This window comes from Octopus bimaculoides, chromosome 8 (genome assembly GCF_046866305.1).
Source record: "Octopus bimaculoides isolate indiv1 chromosome 8, ASM4686630v1, whole genome shotgun sequence".
Classification (NCBI taxonomy): Eukaryota; Metazoa; Mollusca; class Cephalopoda; order Octopoda; family Octopodidae; genus Octopus; species Octopus bimaculoides.
Window position 1 is genome coordinate 86,241,754 of NC_142935.1, and position 21,650 is coordinate 86,263,403.

Sequence of the window (21,650 nt, forward strand, 5' to 3'; positions counted from 1 at the left end):
TTGTTTTATAGAGCTTTGAATTTGTTAGTAGTCTCTTTAGCGATTTGTGTTGCTTTTTGAATTAGATGAGTTTGTGCGTTTTCAGGATGTCATTCATTTTTGGATCTCTCTAGTTAGTAAAGGAAGATTTTGCACAATAGTGTTGAATGCCTCACTGTTTCTGGGGTTGTGTGTTGATATAAATAGTAGTGTTTTGAGATGAGGTGTGGTGTTATGTGCTCTTGTTCTTAGTGTTTTTATGTCTAATGTTTTGGCATGTTTAAGTCCCTTGTCTATAAGTGAGGGTGGATATTGTCTTTTAGTAAGCGTTGTTTTGAGGTCTTGAAGACGAAGGTCCCGAGCTGTTCTATCAGACACTATTGTGTAAATCCTTTTTCGACAAATTGAAAGAGATATTTTTTTTGATGTGTTTCAGGTGGCATGAGCTAAAGTGGAGATATTCTTTAGAATCAGTTGGTTTAAAAAAGATGTCAGTTATGATTTGATTGTTGACTTTTTTTATCATGATGTCTAAAAATGGGAGCTGTTCTTTGTTATATTCCATTGTGAATTGAATGTTACTATTCATATCATTTAGTGTTGATTTGAAGTCCAAAAGTTTGTCGATGTTCTCCTTCCAAATGATAAAACAGTCATCCGGGTATCTTTTCCAATTTTCTCTTATGTAAAGGTAAAATGGGTAACCATATTTCTGAAGTGATACTTCATATAAGGTGATTTCAAAATAACCCATTATTAGGTTCACAAGAACAGGGCTGCTTTTGTTCCCATCGCAATTCTGCATTTCTGACGATAGTATGTGTCATCAAATAGAAAATAATTGTTCTGAAGTATAAATCTTAAAGATTCAATAACAAAGATCTGATTTATGTGTTCTGTGAGTACTTCAGAGTACTTTTCCAACCAGAATTTAATTGCTTTTATTCCATAGTCATGTAGGATGTTGGTGTAAAGATTGATAAGGGTAACCAATATTGCCTCTTCATTAATTGTTTTTGGTAGGTGTTCTAGCATGTCTAAATCGTCTCTAATGAAACTTTTGATGTATTTCAGCAAGGGTTTCAGTAGGATGTCTAGAAAATTGCTTAGGCGGTGGGTTTCACAGGCTGGGCCAGCTACAATGGGTCTTAAAGTTAAGTCTTCTGGTGTTTGGATATTTATGTATTTGCCTGGTGATTTTTTTGCAGGCTTCATTGATTATCTTGCTCTTGTGTATTTTAGGAAGGCCATAAAAAAGACTGGGTTTACATTTGAAGTTTGTGATGTAGTCTGTTTCTTTTTCTGTCAGGCCTTTTCCATATAGAAGAATTAAGGATGCAAGATTTTTCATTGTTTTTTGTTGTTTATAGTTTATAACTTTTTCGTAGAATATATTGCCAGTACCGCCTGACTGGCCTTCGTGTGGGTGGCACGTAAAAGCACCCACTACACTCTCAGAGTGGTTGGCGTTAGGAAGGGCATCCAGCTGTAGAAACTCTGCCAAATCAGATTGGAGCCTGGTGTAGCCATCTGGTTTCACCAGTCCTCAGTCAAATCGTCCAACCCATGCGAGCATGGAAAGCGGACGTTAAACGATGATGATGATATATATATATATATATATATATATATGTGTGTATACATGTATATATATGTATATATATATATATGTGTGTGTGTGTGTGTGTGTGTGTGTGTATGTGTATGTGTGGAGGCACGTGGCTTAGTGGTTAGAGTGTCACCACCATGATTGTAAGATTGTGATTTCAATTCCTGGACCGGGCTACGCGTTGTGTTCTTGAGCAAAGCACTTCATTTCATGTTGCTCCAGTCCACTCAGCTGGCAAAAATAAGTAACCCTGTGATGGACTGGTGTCCTGTCCAGCTGGGGAACACATATGCCATTGAAACCGGGAAACAGGGCCCATGAGCTTGGCTAGGCTTTAAAAGGGTGCATGTATTTTTTTATTGTATATATATATATATATATATATATATATATATATATGTATATATATATGTGTGTGTGTATATATATATATATATATATATATTGTTTACATCATAAGAATTTTGAAATTTCAAGAGACTGTGAAATACTTCATTTTTGATAAATTATTTATATTATTTATCTATTTATTTATATAAAGCTATTGTTTTCAGCTTTAACTTGGATTCAACTACTTAAAACAAATTATATGTATATATATGCACATACACATACATACATATATGTACATATAAACATACATATATAATATATACACATATACATGAATACATACACACATATATACATATAGATGGTGACTGTCTACTCCTTATGCAGAGTCTGACCACCTCCTGTATGTACACCTTAGAACCATCATGGTATCTGATGTGACTTTTGAAACCAATGTTTTGAAAAGACACCCACATACATTGCAAATCTGATTTGGACCACCAAGAGCTGCAGTTAAGTTCTGATCTTTGTGGATCTTAAAGTGTCTTTTGAGACCTCTATTAGATTTGCAGACCTTTTGGCATACATTGCATTGAAGGGTGTGCACAGACATATAAGCAAAATAGTTGGTGGAGGTTCGTTTTCTATGGGTTCACAAATGAGGTTTGAGCCCAGCAAAAGAAAGGCATCGTCTGTCACAAACTGTACACACAAAAAGGTCATTGTGATTCACCTTCTCGATCATAACATTCTTCTTTAAATTTCTCTTGAGTCTTGCATGCATTATCCTGGCCTCTTCAAACACTTTCACTCCACTCCACATTTTTGTTTGCCATCCAGCTTGATCCAAAGCAAGGGTTTCTATGTCCTCTGGATCCATACAGATACATGCATACATACACACACATATATAATACATACACACGCATGTATACATATAATATATACATATTGTAAGATTGAGAAGACCCGGCAAGCCAAGTAAGATCGTTGCCAGTGCCCCTGGACTGGTTCTTGTGCGGGTGGCACATGAGATGCACCATTTTGAGCGTGGCCGTTGCCAGTACCGCCTGACTGGCTCCTGTAGGATTTTCGAGCGAGATCGTTGCCAGTGCCCCTGGACTGGCTTGTGCGGGTGGCACATAAAAGACACCATTTCGAGCGTGGCCGTTTTCGTGCGGGTGACACGTAAAAGCACCCACTACACTCTCTGAGTGGTTGGCGTTAGGAAGGGCATCCAGCTGTAGAAACTCTGCCAAATCAGACTGGAGCCTGGTGTTGCCATCCGGTTTCACCAGTCCTCAGTCAAATCGTCCAACCCATGCTAGCATGGAAAGCGGACGTTAAACGATGATGATGATGATGATGATATTTCCTTTATGGCAAGACATCAACACATCTTCTATTTAGTAGCCTTGGAGGCTTTTAACTTTGTAATATAGCATTTGTTGTTTATATTTTAGTATACACATCCAAACACACGCAGTTATGCTATAATGTATTACAAAGTATATTCACCAAGATTATAGCCAATACTGTATGTAATGTTAGATGTAAACACCTTATCTTTGTACACAAAATCCTTGTGGGAAGAAAAAAAAGGAATCAACTGAACTAATTCCTATCCTTCTTTTAGATTTTATCAGCAACTGAGTACTTGTTGTAACTTTCCACAGAGACACTGTATATAAAAGCAAAATTATTGTTCAGAGGAAAATACTACTATGTTGTAACCAAATATGACTTCATCATCATTATCATTTAACTTCCATTTTTCCATGCTGGCATTGGTTAGGTGCTTTATCTGGAGCTGTTAAACTGGAGAGCTGTACCAGGCTCCAGTCTGCTTTGGTTTGATTTCTACAGCTGGATGCCCTTCCTAATGCCATCCAACTCTACAGAGTGTACTGGGTGTCAATTATGTGTCACCAGCACAGGAACCTTTTATGTGTCACCAGTATGGGTGCCTTTTATGTGTCTTTTACAAGTCAATAGCACTGACCATAACCATGATTTCACTTATCTTGACATGTCTTCTCAAGCACAGCAAATCGCCAGAAGTCTCAGTTGTTTGTCTTCGGCTCCATGAGGCTCAACAACTGAAGATCATGTTTCACCACCTCATCGCATATCTTTTTGGGTCTACCTCTTCCACAGATTCCCTCCACAATTAGAGATCAGCACATCTTTTCACAGATGTCCATAACAGAAATACCATTGTTTTAGTTTAAAGGAGTGAGAGCCACAAAGTATAAACTTTATGGTTTTTCTGAGGGTGAAACAGACAAATGGACACATTGGTATGAATCCAAACAATCTGACACAGTCACAAACCTGTTGTTCTTTTAAAGGTGATTTGAAGATGATTTCACTGTTATTTATAACATATCAATTGACAAAATACAGACATCTTTGTTGGATTGTCTAACAGTTGAAAAGAATATTACTTGCTTTGTCTTGAAAGGAAATTAACCCTTTTCAATATTCCTGCTGTAATAAAATGATTCTATAAAACACAACTGATAAAACAGTAGTGTTTACTGCTGTCTATTGAAAGAATGAATGTCACTTCTGAAGTAATGTGTCAACAACACAAATAACAGCTTTCAGAATGCTTGGAAAACTGCAGAGTAGAATCTCTTCAACTGTATATAATCTTCACTCTAAACTATGAAGAAAGTCACAGCTTGGGCTATTAACACAGCGGACTAACATTGTTAAAATATATTTTCTGCTTCATATATAAGCAGGCACAGCTATGTGTATGTGTGTGTGTGTGTGTGTGTGTGTGTGTGTGTGTGTGTGTGTGTGTGTGTGTGTATGTGTGTGTGTGTGTTTATGACTCATAGGTATGTGAGTGTACATATATCTCTATCTGTTGTCAATTTGTCTACATACCTACCTGCCTACCTGCCTGCCTGCCTGCTTACCTACCTACCTACCTACCTACCTACCTACCTATCTATCTATCTATCTATCTATCTATATATCTATCTAAACAAATATATATATATAGATACATATGTATGCCTCTCTCTCTCTCTCTCTCTGTCACTCCCCACTCTCTCTGGGATTTAGAAAACAAGTGTTGCAGGTTATTTTCCAGTGAGACAATAATCCAAGCAGCCTATAATGCAAAGGTGGCTACAGATAATTAGATACAGTATCTCAAAACAATGAACTGTCTTATGGTTTCCTGGCTATCTTTTTCATTTTATATTTACAGCATCTGGAGGAAGAGGCAATGCCCATGGCTTCCACAGGTACCTTCTAGTTTACTGATATTGATACCACTAATGTTCTTACTGAGCCTTTGTAAATCAAAACCAGCAGGAAGACATAAGCAGGGAAGGATTTCCATCAGGCTAAAGTTCTAGAAACAAAATAGGAGTTAAATATGGGGCTTGGAGAATAAACACAACAAAGATGAAAGTAGAAGGAACAAGTGTATCAGAAATGCTTGAGGGAAGGTACCCAGCAATCTCTGAGGTGCAAAGGCCTTTACAGGAGTGGTAGAAAAAGCAGAGAGAGAGGAGACAGCTTGCTTGTGGGCCAAACAGTGAGGTGTGTCAGTGATTTTATGCCAGGAGGTGCTTTTCCGTGTATTCAAATGTAAGGGCAATACTCCTTTATAAAATATCAATAATTGTTGGGGGCTGAAGTGTTGTCTAGCCTTGAAGAGAAGGGGCACTTGTTAGGATCCAGTCCAAGCTATGTTAAGGATGTGCTTTGGCTAGTAGAGATCCCTGGTGAGAGTGAGACCCAACTCTGGCTGAGTGTTAGTCATTATTAAGAGTATGAGGTGCTATGGTATTTTCTTGTATGAGGAACATTTGTGTCTTGTTGCTGTTGAAAAAGACAAGATGGTCATATCCTCACTAGAAGATGCTTTCAAGGCCTCTCTTCATGGAGTCTGTGCTAATTTAGCATGTAATGTCTAGGCTGCATAGTTGGGGGATGTTAGGAGGAATGAATAATGGTATTGTCTTTGTAAGAGTGAGCATTGTTAGGCTACTGGTATATAGAAGGAAAAGAGAGTGGGGCAAAACTGAATCCTGGGGTACACCAGATTTGAAGGAATGAGGGACAGAAAAAGCTACATCAGTACACTTGGCAACAATGTAACCTGAACCAAGAAATGGGAATTGAGTGGAGCCTATAGATGGGCAGTTTCAAATGACAGATATGGTCAAAAGTTTTGCTGATTCTGAGGGCAATATTGCACCAAATGTTTTCAAGGAAGGATCCAGTGGTGAGTGACGGAGGAGAGTAGGTCAAGAGTGAATCTGACTTTATGGAAACCATACTAGTTGTCATGAGATAGATAGATAGATAGATAGATAGATAGATAGAGAGAGAGAGAGAGAGAGAGAGAGAGAGAGAGAGAGAGAGAGGGAGAGGGAGAGACAGACAAACAGACAGTTTCAAAATGTTGTTATTACCTTTGGGAGAGTGGTACTGAGGGTGGTAGGACGATAACTGATGGGGTCAGAAAGGTTACACTTCTATGGGATCAGATACATTGTAGCATGTTTCCACAGATGAGATTAGATCCCTGTAGAGAGGAAAAGATTAAAAAGTTTGGTGAGTATAACAAGCTCAGGGGCATAGAGCTTATTGGTAATGGAAGGAACACCATCAGGACTGATGTCACTGTTGTTTTGATGTGATAGACGTGATCATATTTTTGTGTGTGTAAGTTGGTAGGCCTGAAGGATGGAATGGAATAGAATTGGAGATCATTGAAATGTGTGCAGTGTGGAATTAGCTGCAAAATTGGCGGCAAAGGTGGAAGCTTTCGCTCCTGAAATACTGTTTACAGAGCCATAATTTGTTGTGAAGTGGAGGGAAAGGGGATGCTGGAAAGTTGGTGCAAACCCTTTTAGAGGAGGATCAAAAGATCATCTGCAGCTGAAAGTTAAAATAGTCTGAGGGCTGTTTGATGTAGATGTCATCTCTCAGATTGAATGATGACCTTGTACATGTTGCATGGGTGTCTTTTGGGGTGTCCTTTGTCATTTTACTATACTTTTTACAAAATTTGCTGTTGCTATTGTTGTTTAACCCCAGGTAAACCCTGATCAAGCAAACCTATGATCAAAAGAGTTCCAACTAGAAATCTTGTGTTATTTATATAGGCATATAGGACTGCATTATGAGGATGTGATTTGAGGGAGATTTGGTTGCTATTTCTAGCAAGTAGGGTAACTATGTAGATGTTTCCTCACTTTTGTTTCAGAGCTCTGTAACTCGAATGTGTGTGTGTGTGTGTGTGTGTGTGTGTGTGTTAGGGAATGTGCATGTATATGTGTATGAGTGTATGTATGCATGTAAGTTCTTGTGTATGACGATGAAAATATGTGTGTTTGTTTTGATATTTGTAATTTGTGAGTATGTATGCTTATACACACAAATTACTCTGTGGTTAAGAAACTCACTTCACAAGTCCTAGGTTTGATCCCACAGCATAGCATCTTGAGTAAGTGTTGCTTACCAAAGCCTCAGCTCAACCCAGGTTATATGATGGAAACTGGGTGAACAGAAACCGGATGGAAGCCTATCAAATGATCTGTACTTGTGATTAAAAAATCCAGCTGTGTTGCATGTCTGTGGAATACTAAGCCACATCTACATTAGTATAATGAACAAGTTGTTCAGTTGAATGTACTACAAAAATACTCACTGTTGAAACTGATGGTCAAAAACATAATCTCTCAAAAAACCATGTAATATATATATCATCATCATCATCGTCTGTTTTCCATGCTGGCATGGGTTGGATGGTTTGACTGGGGACAGGCAAGGCAGGAGGCCTCACCAGGCTCCAATCTGATTTGGCAATGTTTCTACAGCTGGATGCCCTTCCTAATGCCAACCAATCCGAGAGTGTAGTGGGTGCCTTTTACGTGCTACTGGCACGGGAGCCAGGCAGTCGGCATTGGCATCGGCCATGTTCGGATGGTACTTTTTACGTGCCACTGGCATGGGGAGCCAATCAGGTGACACTGGCAATGACCCACGCATGAATGGTGCTTATTGCATGCCACCAGCACGAGAGCCAGTCAGGCAGTACTGGCATCGGCCACAACTACAATTTCCATTTGATTGTGATTTGATTTTTGATTTTGATTTTGATTTTACTTGACTCAATAGATCTCCTCAAAGTGGCGTGTAGCCTGATGATTCAAAGGTACTTTTTAAATAGGCTGGTTATGCGATACTGGTATATGCTATGCCTGTGATCTCACTTTACTTGCTGGGGCTTCTCAATCACAGCATATCTCCAGAGGTCTCGGTCTTTCATCATTGCCTCTATGTATACATATGTATTCCCTTTGACTTGCTGAGTCAGAAGAAAGGGGCAATACTCAAGAGGAATATTAATGACATCAATCCCACAAGCCTAGGAGGGACTGAATCTCTCATAAATTCTTTTCTTGGGCATTGGCCCTTCGTCAGGACCCTCCAAGTATAAAAATGCATATGCCTGTGTGTGTGTGTGTGTGTGTATGTATATATATATATATATATATATATATATATATATATATATATATATATATATATATATATATATATATATACACACACAACTCTTTTTTTTTTCATTGATCCTCCTATTTTGTAATTATGATGATCATATTGGCCATAAATCTAAAATAACATTTTTTCCTAACTGTAAAAATCCCTGTTCACTACTCAAAGCAGGACTGAGATGATGTTTCACTGATGAGGTACAATAATTCTGAAACATGTCTGTAACTGTCACCTTCCTCATAACAAACAACAGAAATTTCACTCTAAAATGCAAAAATACCATTTTCTGTGAAATTAATTCTTAATTCCTTGAAATTATTTCCCTTTTGTTTTTGTGAGTTGTAAAACAACTACCGCTAGCTTTTTATTGTTGTTGTTTTCCTTCAACAACTAAGAGGCAAATTTCAATTCATGTAGAATTGTTTTCATCCATCATTCAATGCACCATCACTTATCTGAATTATTTGATGTCATATCAATAATACATATAAGTTACTTTACTCAGCTGTTTTGATAATTATACAAGCTATACCAAAACAAAAATCTTCCTAAGTGTTTTTATGATTAAAGATATCCTTGTTCACTGATCAAAGCAAGACTGAGATGGCTATACTTCACTGATAAGATATTAAAAAGGACCAAATGCTTTACATATATTATTCAGTGCATCATTATTTTTATTGTACTAATGTACAAGGAATCTATTTGCTTTTTCGCAACTGCTGCCATAATTAAGGCTACTTGTTGATATCATTTGCTTGGAAGTGTTTTATGCCATTCTGTTGTTAAGCAATTTTAGTCATATTTTCTTCTCTAAATTGTAGGAAATCTCTTGCTATTTTCTATTGCAGTACAGAAATCATTCAGTTTATAAGTACAAAAAAATATGTATTCTGTTCTTACAATCCATTGTGTAATTTATATGCTTTCTATTTCCATTGTACTATCTGTTCATACATAGACAAATCTATAACATATATAAAGATATAATAGAAATCATGCATAGGAAGATATCACACAGATACAACAAGAATACACACACACACACACACACACACACACACACACATTCGAATATATACATTCACTGCTCTATGCTGATGACCTTGCACTAATTGCGGAGTCACTATCAGAACTAGAGGAGAAGTTTCAGGTGTGGAAGCAAGGACTAGAATCGAAGGGCCTTAGAGTCAACCTAGCTAAAACCAAAATCCTAATAAGTAGGAAGGTAGATAAAACACAAACCCCTTCAGGTAGATGGCCCTGCTCAGTATGTAGAAAAAGAGTAGGTAGTAACTCTATAAGATGTACCCGGCGCAAGCTATGGACACATAAGAGGTGCAGCAATATCAAAGGCAGGTTAACTAGGAAGTTAGTTTTTGTATGTGGCAGATGTTCAGGTGCAATAAACACTGTAAACAAACAGGAAACAACTTCTATCTCATTCCAGGGAGAAAAACTAGAGGTAGTCCATAGCTTCCGCCATCTGGGTGACCAAGTTAGTAGTGGGGGTGGGTACGCTGAAAGTGTAGCTGCTAGAATAAGAATAACCTGGGCAAAGTTTAGAGAGCTCTTACCTCTGCTGGCGACAAAGGGACTCTCACTCAGAGTAAAAGGCAGACTGTATGACGCATGTGTACGAACAGCCATGCTACATGGCAGTGAAACATGGGCTGTGACTGCTGAGGACATGCATAAGCTCACAAGGAATGAAGCCAGTATTCTCCGTTGGATGTGTAATGTCAGTGTGAATACCCGTCAGAGTGTAAGTATCTTGAGAGAAAAGCTGAACATAAGAAGCATCAGTTGTGGTGTGCAAGAGAGACGATTGCGCTGGTATGGACATGTGGTGAGAATGGATGAGGATAGCTGCGTGAAAAAGTGCCACACCTTAACAGTTGAGGGAACCCATGGAAGAGGTAGGCCCAGGAAGACCTGGGCTGAGGTGGTGAGGCAAGACCTTCGAACATTGGGCCTCACCGAGGTGATGACTACTGACCGAGACCTTTGGAAATGTGCTGTGCGTGAGAAGACCCGGCAAGTCAAGTGAGATCGTTGCCAGTGCTCCTGGACTGGCTCTTGTGCGGGTGGCACATGAGATGCACCATTCTAAGCGTGGACATTGCCAGTACCGCCTGACTGGCCTTCATAGGATTTTCAAGCGAGATCGTTGCCAGTGCCCCTGGACAGGCTCTTGTGCGGGTGGCACATAAAAGACACGAATATTATTGCCTTTATAATGTAATCTAATATAGATAAGCATATTGGCAATAATTCCTCTCTTCAGAGATGTATAGAGTTATATATGTGTGAAAAACGAATGGCATATATAATAAGATGATATTAATTAAAATATTAAAAAATATTAAGAATATTAAAAATATTAAAATATAAACTGTCCTTTGATGATTTGTGAATGTAATCCCTCCTATAATTTGGAAATTTCATATTTTTCATTTGTAGAAATTTTAAATGATATATAGTTTTTTTAAAGTTGATATATTTTTCATAATATTTGAGAATTCCAGTATATAATTATAGTAAAGTTCATCTTGTTGTTGGATATATTGGTAATCCTATGAATCACATGTAAATAAATTTATTCAAAAACAATTGCAAGTTTTTCAAATTTAGGTGCATTTTCAACAACAAATTTTCCTGTATATATATATGTATATATATATGTATATATATATGTATGTATGTATGTATGTATGTATGTATGCACACGCACATATATATATTTATGAAGCTATAATAGAAAAAATAAGATGGTAATTTGAATTACGTACCTGTAGTCAACAGCTTCTGGTGAATTAGCCATGCGAAGTTTAACTATCAATATCCAGATAATACTGATAAAGAAAATCACGTTTGCCTGTAATAAAGCATTAAAAGTTAGAGTACTATCATCAATAAACAACAACAAACTTTTATGTAAAGAAAGAAATCACTGATTCTTTGATAAAGACATAAAACCTGAAATTTTCTTGAATTTTTTATTTTCATTCTTTTTAAGTGGATGATGTTCACATTTATCAATGTAGGGGTTTGTCAACTTATCTTCCTCCTCCTCATTATCATTATAATTAAGACGGTGAACTAGCAGAATCGTTGCCACACCAGGTAAAATGCATAGCAGTATTTTATATGTCTTTACATTCTGAGTTCAAATTCTGCTAATGTTGACTTTACCTTTCATTCTTTTGGGGTCAATAAAATAAGTACCTGTTGAGCACTGGGGTTGATGTAATTGACTTATGCCTCCCTGAAATTACTTATACCAAAATTTGAAACCAATACTGTTAACAATCTTTTGAATATGAATGGTGTCATGTTGTATGCTGCGAAGGAGAAACAATTTGAAGTATCACTGCAGATAGTACATGGATTTTCCAAAGAAATAAATATGAAATGTGGTTTAGAAAAAATGTGCCAAAGTGACTTTGAAGAGACAAAAATTTATTAAGAACGCTAATATGATACTAGATAATGAAACTGAATTAAGAGAATTAGTCCCCCAAAAGACATACAGATACTGAGGAATGCATGAACTAGACAATGTACAACACATATAAATGAAAGAAAAGTTCATGAAGGAATATTACAGGCACATCAAATTAATACTTAAAATAGAGTTAAATGCAAGAATAAATTAATAGGTATTGGTTGTAGCTGTCCTCAAAGTAAGTATTCTCAATAGGATGCAAAGTATTCTCAATAGGATGCAAAATATTCTCAATAGGATGCTAAATGACGAGCTTGGCTAAATAGGAAAGCAAGGGAAATAATGACTGTATTTAGAATACACCACCCAAAATCTGACCCTAGAAGATTATGTTCAAGAACAAGAAATCTTTTAAAAGTAGAAAACTATTACAAAATAGCCAGAGTAGAATTGCTAAATATCTAGTACAGAATTATGGAAAATTAATGCAAATAGTGACAAAGAATGAACAAAATAAAATTTAAAAAATGTTTTCTATCTCCAAGGAAACCACCAAATGGAAAATAGAGTCTGCAACAACAGCCAGCTATGAAGAAAATGGAAAAACAATAACAGAAATCATGAAACAGTTAAATTTAAACTAAAATTGGCAAAACATATTCCCAATCTTCTGTTCATAACACACACACATACACTCACATATTCACAATCTCTTGTACATAACACACACACAATTCACACAGATACATACACAATTTGCATGCATGCGCACACACACTTGCACACATATAATTCAAGTAGAAGGATGAACTTGACAAACAGCTGGTAGGAAGAGGTAAAGAAATAATAATTTTACATAGCTGTGTATGTGTTTGTGTATATATATATATATATATATATATGGATGAGAAGACCCATCAAGCCAAGTGAAATCAGTCATGGCTGATGCCAGTGTTGTGTAACTGGCACCCATGCTGGTGGCATATAAAAAGCACCCTTCAAACTATGGGCCTCACAGAGGCAGTGACAAGTGACCAAGACCTTTGGCGATACACCATGTTGTCAAGCCAAGTGAGATCGTAGTCGTGGGCAATGCTGGTGTTTCATAACTAGCATGTAAAAAGCTACACTCTTGGAGTGGTTGGTATAGAAACCATGCCAAATCAGATTGAAACCTGGTGCAGCTACCCAGCTTATCAGCTTTCAGTGAAACCGTTCAATCCATGCCAGTATGGAAAACGGAAGTTAAATGATGATGATGATGATGATGATATATATGTAAAGGTAATATTAATAATGACTAAGGTGGCAGGCTGGCTGAATTGTTACTGTGCTGGAAAAATTGCTCAGTGGCATTTCTTCTGACTTTACATTCTGAGTTCAAATTCTGTCCGGGTCAACTTTGCCTTTCATCCTTTCAGGGTTGATAAAATAAGCACCAGCCAGTTGTGAACTGGGGTTGGTATAATCAACATAGCCCCTCCCCTGAACTTGCTGGTCTTGTACTAACGTTTGAAATCGATATTAATAGTATCTGTTTATACATGGTGGTAAAAGTATACCCCCAAAGGGTAACACTAGTAATAATAATGATGATGATGATATGAACTTTTCCAAAATAATAATCATTATAATTAAGATAATAATGATGATGAAACTACCACTGCTACTGTCGTCATTGCTGCCATCATTGTCATTGTTGTCTTCATTATCTTTCTCTATTTGCTTCACTGCAAATTCATTTTGTTGAGGAACCAAAGATGTTCCTCTGATTCTCAGCTGTAATTATGTTACCTAGCTCAACCACTCTTCCTTCCTCTTTAGTATAACAATACAACATGGTATTAGAAGTAGATCTAGCAGCAGCAGTGGTGGTGATAGTGGTGGTGGTGGTGGTAATGGTTGTTTGTTTTGCTAATGAGTTTTAGAATATAGTTTAGTGAACAAATTCATTTACAGAGATTTTTGGACGCAGTTATTACTGTGTAGTTAAGAAGTTTGCTGCTCAGTTACAGGATTGCAACACCTTCTACTCTAGACTCAGGTGGAATAAAGTTTTGTGAGCATAGTTTGGTTAGTAGTTTCCTGCTTTTGGGTTTGGTAGATTCACTAACTTATTAGGTTTAACACCTTGACTATCTGGACCTGAGCGCTTAGCAGAGTCTCTCTCATCTGTTGTAAACATTTTCTGGTCAGATATTTCCTGTCTTCCCTGACGAGATGTAAAACATGTATTAATACAAAAATATTAACACACATACACACACAAACGCACGCATGCACACGCATGCACACGCATGCACACACACACACACACATACATGACAATGCATTCCATTCTTCAGAACAAGAGCCATCACACATATGCGTGTGTATATATATATATATATATGTATCTATATGTACATGTAGATGAAGGTATGTACATACATGTACATATATATGCATATACTCATATATTGTTTATATATATATATATATATATATATGTACAGGGTGCAATGGGTAAATTGTTGCCATTCTATGCTTTCAATTTCGCACATGCACATTGTTTATTTTGGATTTTGTTGACTACACAGTATAGTAGGGTTAGATGGCCTTTCTGTGAGAAAAACAGCACCATGAAGCAATTCACTCTGCCAGAAATTTGGAAACAACATGCTGTACTGCTTGGCATTCATGCTGGAAACTCCAGTATAAACATTTCAGAGTGTTTGAGTGTCAATCTGAGGACAGTGCAATCGGAGGACATGTACTGATAGTGATAAAAATCAAACATCCAGTCAACCTCATGATGCTTCAAGTGATCACTAGTGATGGTGACGTTATGCCTCCATTCATTTTCCCACACAGCCTCACACTCAACACGGAGGCCTACATCAAGTGCCTGGAGGAGGTAGTGCTGCCCTGGGTCGAGAGGGTGGTTGCTGGAAGACCCTGTATCTGGCAACAGGACTCTGCACCATACCACATGAGCAGGAGAACCCAGTCGTAGCTGTCTGACAATTTCTACGACCACAGCACCCCTAACATCTGGCCACCTAACTCCCCAGACTTGATTATGTTGTGTTGTGTTGGGTACAGTTGAGTGAGAAAACAACAAAATTCCTTGTAACACCAAAGATGAACTGAAGGCAAGGATTATGGCAGCATTCACAGTTTATTCACTGCACGGTGTGTGTGTGTGTGTATATGTATATATATATATATATATATTTATATATATTATCAATAATTAATATTATCAAGGGCAATGAGAAATATTAGAAATTTCTACTACCAGTGGCCTAGCGTGTAAAATTTAGTCAATAGACTATATATTATTCATATAAATACAGTGTACATTTAAACACATAAGAGGCATCCATTATATGGATTCCTTGCATGCTAGAAAGAACAGTTAAATTCCATACCACTATTTAGGGATAAAACTTCGAAGGGAATGAAAAATAAAAACATTTACCATCTAACTCCTGGACCAATGGTTTCAGACTTATTTTAGCAAATAAAATAATTTGCTAAGTGAAGTCTTCTTAGAATGTACAATTAGAATGTATAAGCATGAGGCAGATACTGGATTGACTCGTGTATATATGCTTAATCTAAGGTGTACCTGCTGAAGAAAACTTCGCCTAGCAAATTATTTTATTTGCTAAAATAAGTCTGAAACCATTGGTCCAGGAGTTTGATGGTAAATGTTTTTATTTTTCATTCTCTTTGAACTTTTATCCCTAAATAGTGGTATGGAATTTAATTGTTCTTTCTAGCATGCAAGGAATCTATATGGTGGATGCCTCTTATGTGTTTAAATGTACACTGTATTTATATATATATATATATATATATATATATATATATATATATATCATCATCATCATCATCATCATCATCAACATCATCGTTTAACATCCATTTTACCATGTTGGCATTGGGTTAGACAGTTTGACAGGAGCTGGCCAGTCAGAGAGCTGTCCCAGCTCCAATTGTCTGTATTGGCATGGTCTCTAGAGCTGGATGCCCTTCCAAATCCCATAAACACATACACACTCTGATATATATATATATATATATACACACACACACACACACACAAGCATACATGCATAGGCATAGCTGTGTGGTTGAGAAATTTGCTTTCCAAGTACATGGTTTCAAGTCCAGTCCCATTGTATAGCACTTCTTTACATAAGTGTCTTCTACTACAGCCTTGAACCGACCAAAGTCTTGTGAGTAAATTTGTTAGACAGAAACTGAAACTGATGCAGAAAAGGAATTTGGATGCAAATAAGCTACATGGATGTGACAACTAATGCAGACTTTGTAGAATTAACATTGAGTATGTCACCTACTTCGTAAGTAGCAGCCCCAAATAATGTCCTCATGGTATTACTTAACAGTGAAACAAGATGTTACGGCTGGAACACTAATGAAATCTATGGTATGGATAATCTTAGCAATACAAATATTAGAAGCAACAGTGATGTGAATGGCACAGCAACACATTTTGTAAGACTACAAGTGGAACATCCATGTCAGAACTTCAGTAAAAAACAGACCAAACATTATGATCTGGGAGAGAGAAAGGAAACTATGCACAATAGTTGAAATCAGTTGGCCAGTAGATTTCAGCATAATGTTAAAGGTTAGTAGAAAAGAAAACTTCTATGTTGAACAATTGAAAAATATGAAAATTTTCCATCCAAACCATGAATTTAGGTTTCCACCAAAAATTATTGGAGTATTTGGTCATGTGACTTATTGCCTCAGAACCAATTTTGAGAAGTTGGGATTCACAAAGCCAGAAAGAAAATGCCTAATTAGGAGATTAGAGCTATAAGCTATCAAAGGTAAGGTTGTAATATGTGAAAGATTCATGAAATTCAGTGTGTAATAAGATATACATATGCATTGTCATCAATGCTTAGCCTACACACACACACACACACGTGTGTACATGCATACATACATGTATACATAAGTATGTGTATGTGTATATACATACATCCATACATACACACACACACGCACACATAATTCAAATAGAGGTTATAATAGCCTCATAAAGGGATGGTATCATCCAAGGAAATACTGGTTCAATACCTAATATTTTTTGGGGAGGAGATTAATATCCATAAAATAATAGGTTTATATATAAACCATGGTTTATAGTCACGTGGATGAATAATAATAAAATGGAAATATTGAAGTTAATAAGAGTTTATTATCGGCAAAAAAATCGATCCTTATCCCTTACAGCTGTTTCAATCAAGTTCAGTGAAATTAAATAAGTATTAAAATCATATTTCTGAGCTTAATTTCTTCAGAGGGAGGAAGAATATACCCTTAGATATTTTATGCATTATTTGAATCATCACAGTAGACTGAATAATATTGTTTATGATTGGTAATGGTATATGTCTTGGTGAGGGGGTAACAGGTTTGTTATGGGTAAGATATAGTATGCAAATATAATTAGTGTAATGAAGAGTAAGTAAATAGAGATTGAAGATTAAATTACAATGTGAATAAAGTACATTATGAATGAGGTGAGGAATTGAATTACATTTGTAAGTTATATATAATATAAAAAAATTGAGATAAATATATCTATATATAAAAATACACACATACATGTAAAAATATATACATATATACATATACACACATACATATATATATATGTGTGTGTGTGTGTGTGTAGAATGTGAATATAGTTATCTATGCAACAGAAGCATACGTAGGTCATAGTTAAACCAAATATGCTATATAATTGACTCTAAAAAAATATGTAGATACATTAATCTCAATAGTCATTGTAATTGTCTTGTCTGTCTGTCTGAATGTATGTATGTACACACACACACACACACACACACACACACACATTTGTATGTGTGTGTAAGTACAAACATTGTTAAAGAGATGTGTAGAAGGGAGTATGGTATTTATTACATAAAGACATGGGTAACAACATATGTAATATACTGAATATGATATTAAATGCATCTTAATTTGATTGAAAGAAACAAACAAAATTGTTCCAATCAGTTATATTCTTTCTAATTTTGGCCCAAGGTCAGTAGTTTTGAGTGGAGGGGCAAGTTGATTACACCAACTGAAAGAATGAGTCAAAATTGACCTCAGCAGAATTTGAACTTAAAACATAGAGATCCAGAAAAAATAACCACTAAGTATTTGTCTGACATGCTAATGATTCTGACAACTCACTGTCTTCAGACCTAAATATCATATTAGAGTATGATAGTAAAATGTTATCATGTTTAAGTAATTATGACATCAGCAATACAGAAAAAAAAAAAGATATAAAGGGCTAAATGCTACCTATATACCTACATCATTTGTTGCTGCACTAAAGCTGTTCTTCAACTTTGTACCACTTGCAAGAAGAGAAGAAAGAACATTATTGATCAAAGTACAGATATTCCCTCTTACTCCATCTTTTCCCTAATTCTAGAATAAATAAGCTTATATATATATGCTGGAGACATTGGTCATTTGTTTTCATATAAATTTATGGAAGAATAACTGCTATGTGGGCGAAATAATTCTTTACTTTCTCTTTCTCATTTCTCTTTGTCTATCAATCAATGACATAATTCATACATATGCAAGATCTAATGGTTATTATGTATGGGCTTGAGTTGAGTTTGGTGGTGTGGAAATAAAGTAATTCTTTGCTCTAATGTCTTCAGTGAAGTGCAGTCCATTGATAAGAAGTAGTATTGCACACGAACAATAGACCTACTCAATAAGAATTGCAGAATGTAGTATGTTTCAAGGGGAGGCAGTTATTATAATTTCATTACCAAGATATCTTGGATTGAATTATTGTAAGATAATGATTAAGAAATAAAGGTATCAGAATTATTGTTGTTTACACCTGGTCAACTTGATACAACAGACCTATGATTAAAGATGTTCCAGCCATGACCATCACATACTGTCTTTCAGACTGTGTATTTAGAACCAATTATTCAATTTCTTAAAAGACATGATTTGATGGAAATTTAGTTGCTATTTCTTGCTGGTCAAGCAGCTACATTGAGGCTCCCATATTGACTTGAAGATCTCAGAGGTACAAGGACAAAGAAAAATGACATTTTGAGATGTTCACTATTTCCTGAAGGGCAGAAATAAATTCTAGAAATATTTTAAGTAGAAATCAATGCCAGGTCATGCAGTTAGCTCAGCCACAAGTTCCTAGACAGTACATAAATATTTCTAATTTAGATACAAAATCAACAATTTTGAAAGAAGGGGTTAGTTGATTATCTTGATCCCAATACTTGACAAGTACTTTATATTATTGACCACAGGTGCGTTAAAAATTCAAGTTGACCTCGGTAGGATTTGAACTCTGAACATAAAGAGCCAAAAGAAATACTGCCAGGTATTTCTTCCAAAGTTCTACCATTTCTGCCAGCTCAACACGTTAATGTATTAGCATATAATGCTGTATAAGGGTTTCTAATTTAAGCAGAAAGCCAGAGTTTTTAAAAGGTGGGGAGACAGTCGAGACCATCGACCCCAGTACTTATCTGATACTTTATTTTATTGACTCTGAAAGATGAAAAGCAAAGTCGACCTTGGGAACATCTGAACTTAGAACATTAAAAAAAGCAGAAAAATGCTGCAAGGCATTTTCCTGTTATGCCAGCAATTCTGCCAGCTCACCACCTTGAAGTATAATGGAAGAATATTATGCAACTGATTTCTTGGTGTCTCTTTTAATCTTCCATGCAACATATGCTTAAAAACAATGAATAATGGGGATTTAAAAAAAAATATATATCTTGTATCTATAAGTAAGTTGTTTCATAATCCATACAGAAAACGAAGCTGACAAGTGTTAGGAAAGAAATTATTGGGAAGACTTCAAGCCATGATGCTCTTCTCTCTAGTGATAAAATATGGAAAATGAAGTGGCATGGTCATATAATGTGACACTATGACACTCCATGTCTAGTGATTTTGGTTGTGATAGACAAATTCTTTTCCTGGTAAAAGAGAAGACCATGTAGGAGAAAATGAGCAACATCAAGGACTGGAGAAAGAGAGAGACATCATCATCATCATTGTTTAACGTCTGCTTTCCATGCTAGCATGGGTTGGATGATTTAACTGGGGACTGGCGAACCAGATGGCTACACCAGACTCCAATCTGATCTGGCAGAGTTTCTACAGCTGGATGCCCTTCCTAACGCCAACCACTCTGAGAGTGTAGTGGGTGCTTTTTACATGCCACTGGCACGAGGGCCAGTCAGGCAGTACTGGCAACGGCCGTGCTCAAATGGTGTTTTTTATGTGCCACCTGCACAGGAGTCAGTCCAATGTTTCGTTCACATGCCACTGGCACGAGTGCCAGTAAGGCGAATCTGGAAACGATGTAAATGGAAAATAAAAAAACTGATTGATGACAGGGAAAAATGTAGAAGGGAGGATGTTGAGTCTTTTGTGATCTACCTATGATCTCCCTATGTTGTGAATTTCAGTTTGATAATATTTATGAGAGAATCAGTGAGTTTTGATGATTATGTTTTTGCCTAAAACCTTTCATATATTTGATCATCTCCAAATCAAAATCATACTTTTTGTTTGCTGAGAATTTTACAATATGTTGCCAATAATATAAATCCTGATACTCACAAACAGAACCAGAAATACAGGCACACAATGGATGTAGTCAAAATTGGACATAGGTACAGCTATCCAACACCTGAAACAATAAAATGTATTAGCCAAGTTTTTATTGTTTAAATAAACAATACCTATTCACATTTGCATTCATTTTATCCACCAACACTCCTGTATCTTCACTTCATATACTTCTATCATAAATGAAATACTGTTATAACTGTTACAAATAAAAATATGCTCTTATCATTATTATTTTTTGGCCAATTTGATTTACAGAAAGTGTTTATGGAAAGGCCAAAGCAGAAGATGGCAACCAAGAAATACGTAGGCAGATAATTATCAAGAACTGAACAGAGTTAAAATATTGTGAATGTGTAAAGAGAGCCAAAGAAAGACTGAGATGGTGATCCATGGTATTCATACTACTGAGAGCAGATGATACATGGTGATGGTGGTGGTGGTGGTGGTGATGATGTTGTTACTTTTGCTGGTGGTTGTGGCAATGTTGTTGCTGCTGCTGTTGCCGCTGATGATGACTCTTTACTGCTATTAAGCATTTAAACTCAATATAAAAGACAAGATGGCAAAGTCATTAGAATGTCAGCTTCTTTCTGAGTTTAAATCCTATCAGGATCAACTTTATCTTTCGTCTGGGATCAAATAAATAAGTACCAATCCGAAGTATTGAACTAAGGAAATCGTTAGAGCATCAGTCAAGATGCTTTGCTTTATTTCTTCTAGCTCTTAGCATCCTGAGTTCAAATCATACAATGGCCTTGGGTGGTAGACTGAATCCATTGCCTAGTTTAATGCCATGTGACATCATAAGTGCCTTTTGAGGAGTTCACTTTGTTGCAAGCATTCAGACCAAGTCTCAAGTTTGAGGATACCTTCCTCCCTCTCCCATCCGTTTTAGAAGCTCTGTAAACAGTCATGGGTGATGCCCTTCCAACCTTACTAAACCTGTAAAAACCCCAAAGCTTGAACACATTCACAAATATACAGACAGGAACTATGAAATATCAGTAATTATTAAATGAAATATCAGTAATTATTAAATGAAATATTGAATGAAAATGAAATATT

The 21,650-nt window shown here is 36.3% G+C and overlaps 1 protein-coding gene across 5 annotated transcripts in view; it reads right to left on the reverse strand.

Annotated features, from left to right (window-relative positions):
- The window catches only part of LOC106875237 (corticotropin-releasing hormone receptor 2), a 148,345-nt gene that overhangs the window by 14,166 nt on the left and 112,529 nt on the right, over positions 1–21,650 (reverse strand). For all 5 annotated transcript variants that reach the window (XM_014923301.3, XM_089356747.1, XM_052970217.2 and 2 more), the window contains 2 exons: positions 20,574–20,643; positions 11,251–11,336 (listed from right to left, as the gene is read on the reverse strand). In XM_014923301.3, the coding sequence (XP_014778787.2) occupies positions 11,251–11,336; positions 20,574–20,643 (156 nt within the window). The remainder of the gene's footprint in view (positions 1–11,250; positions 11,337–20,573; positions 20,644–21,650) is intronic.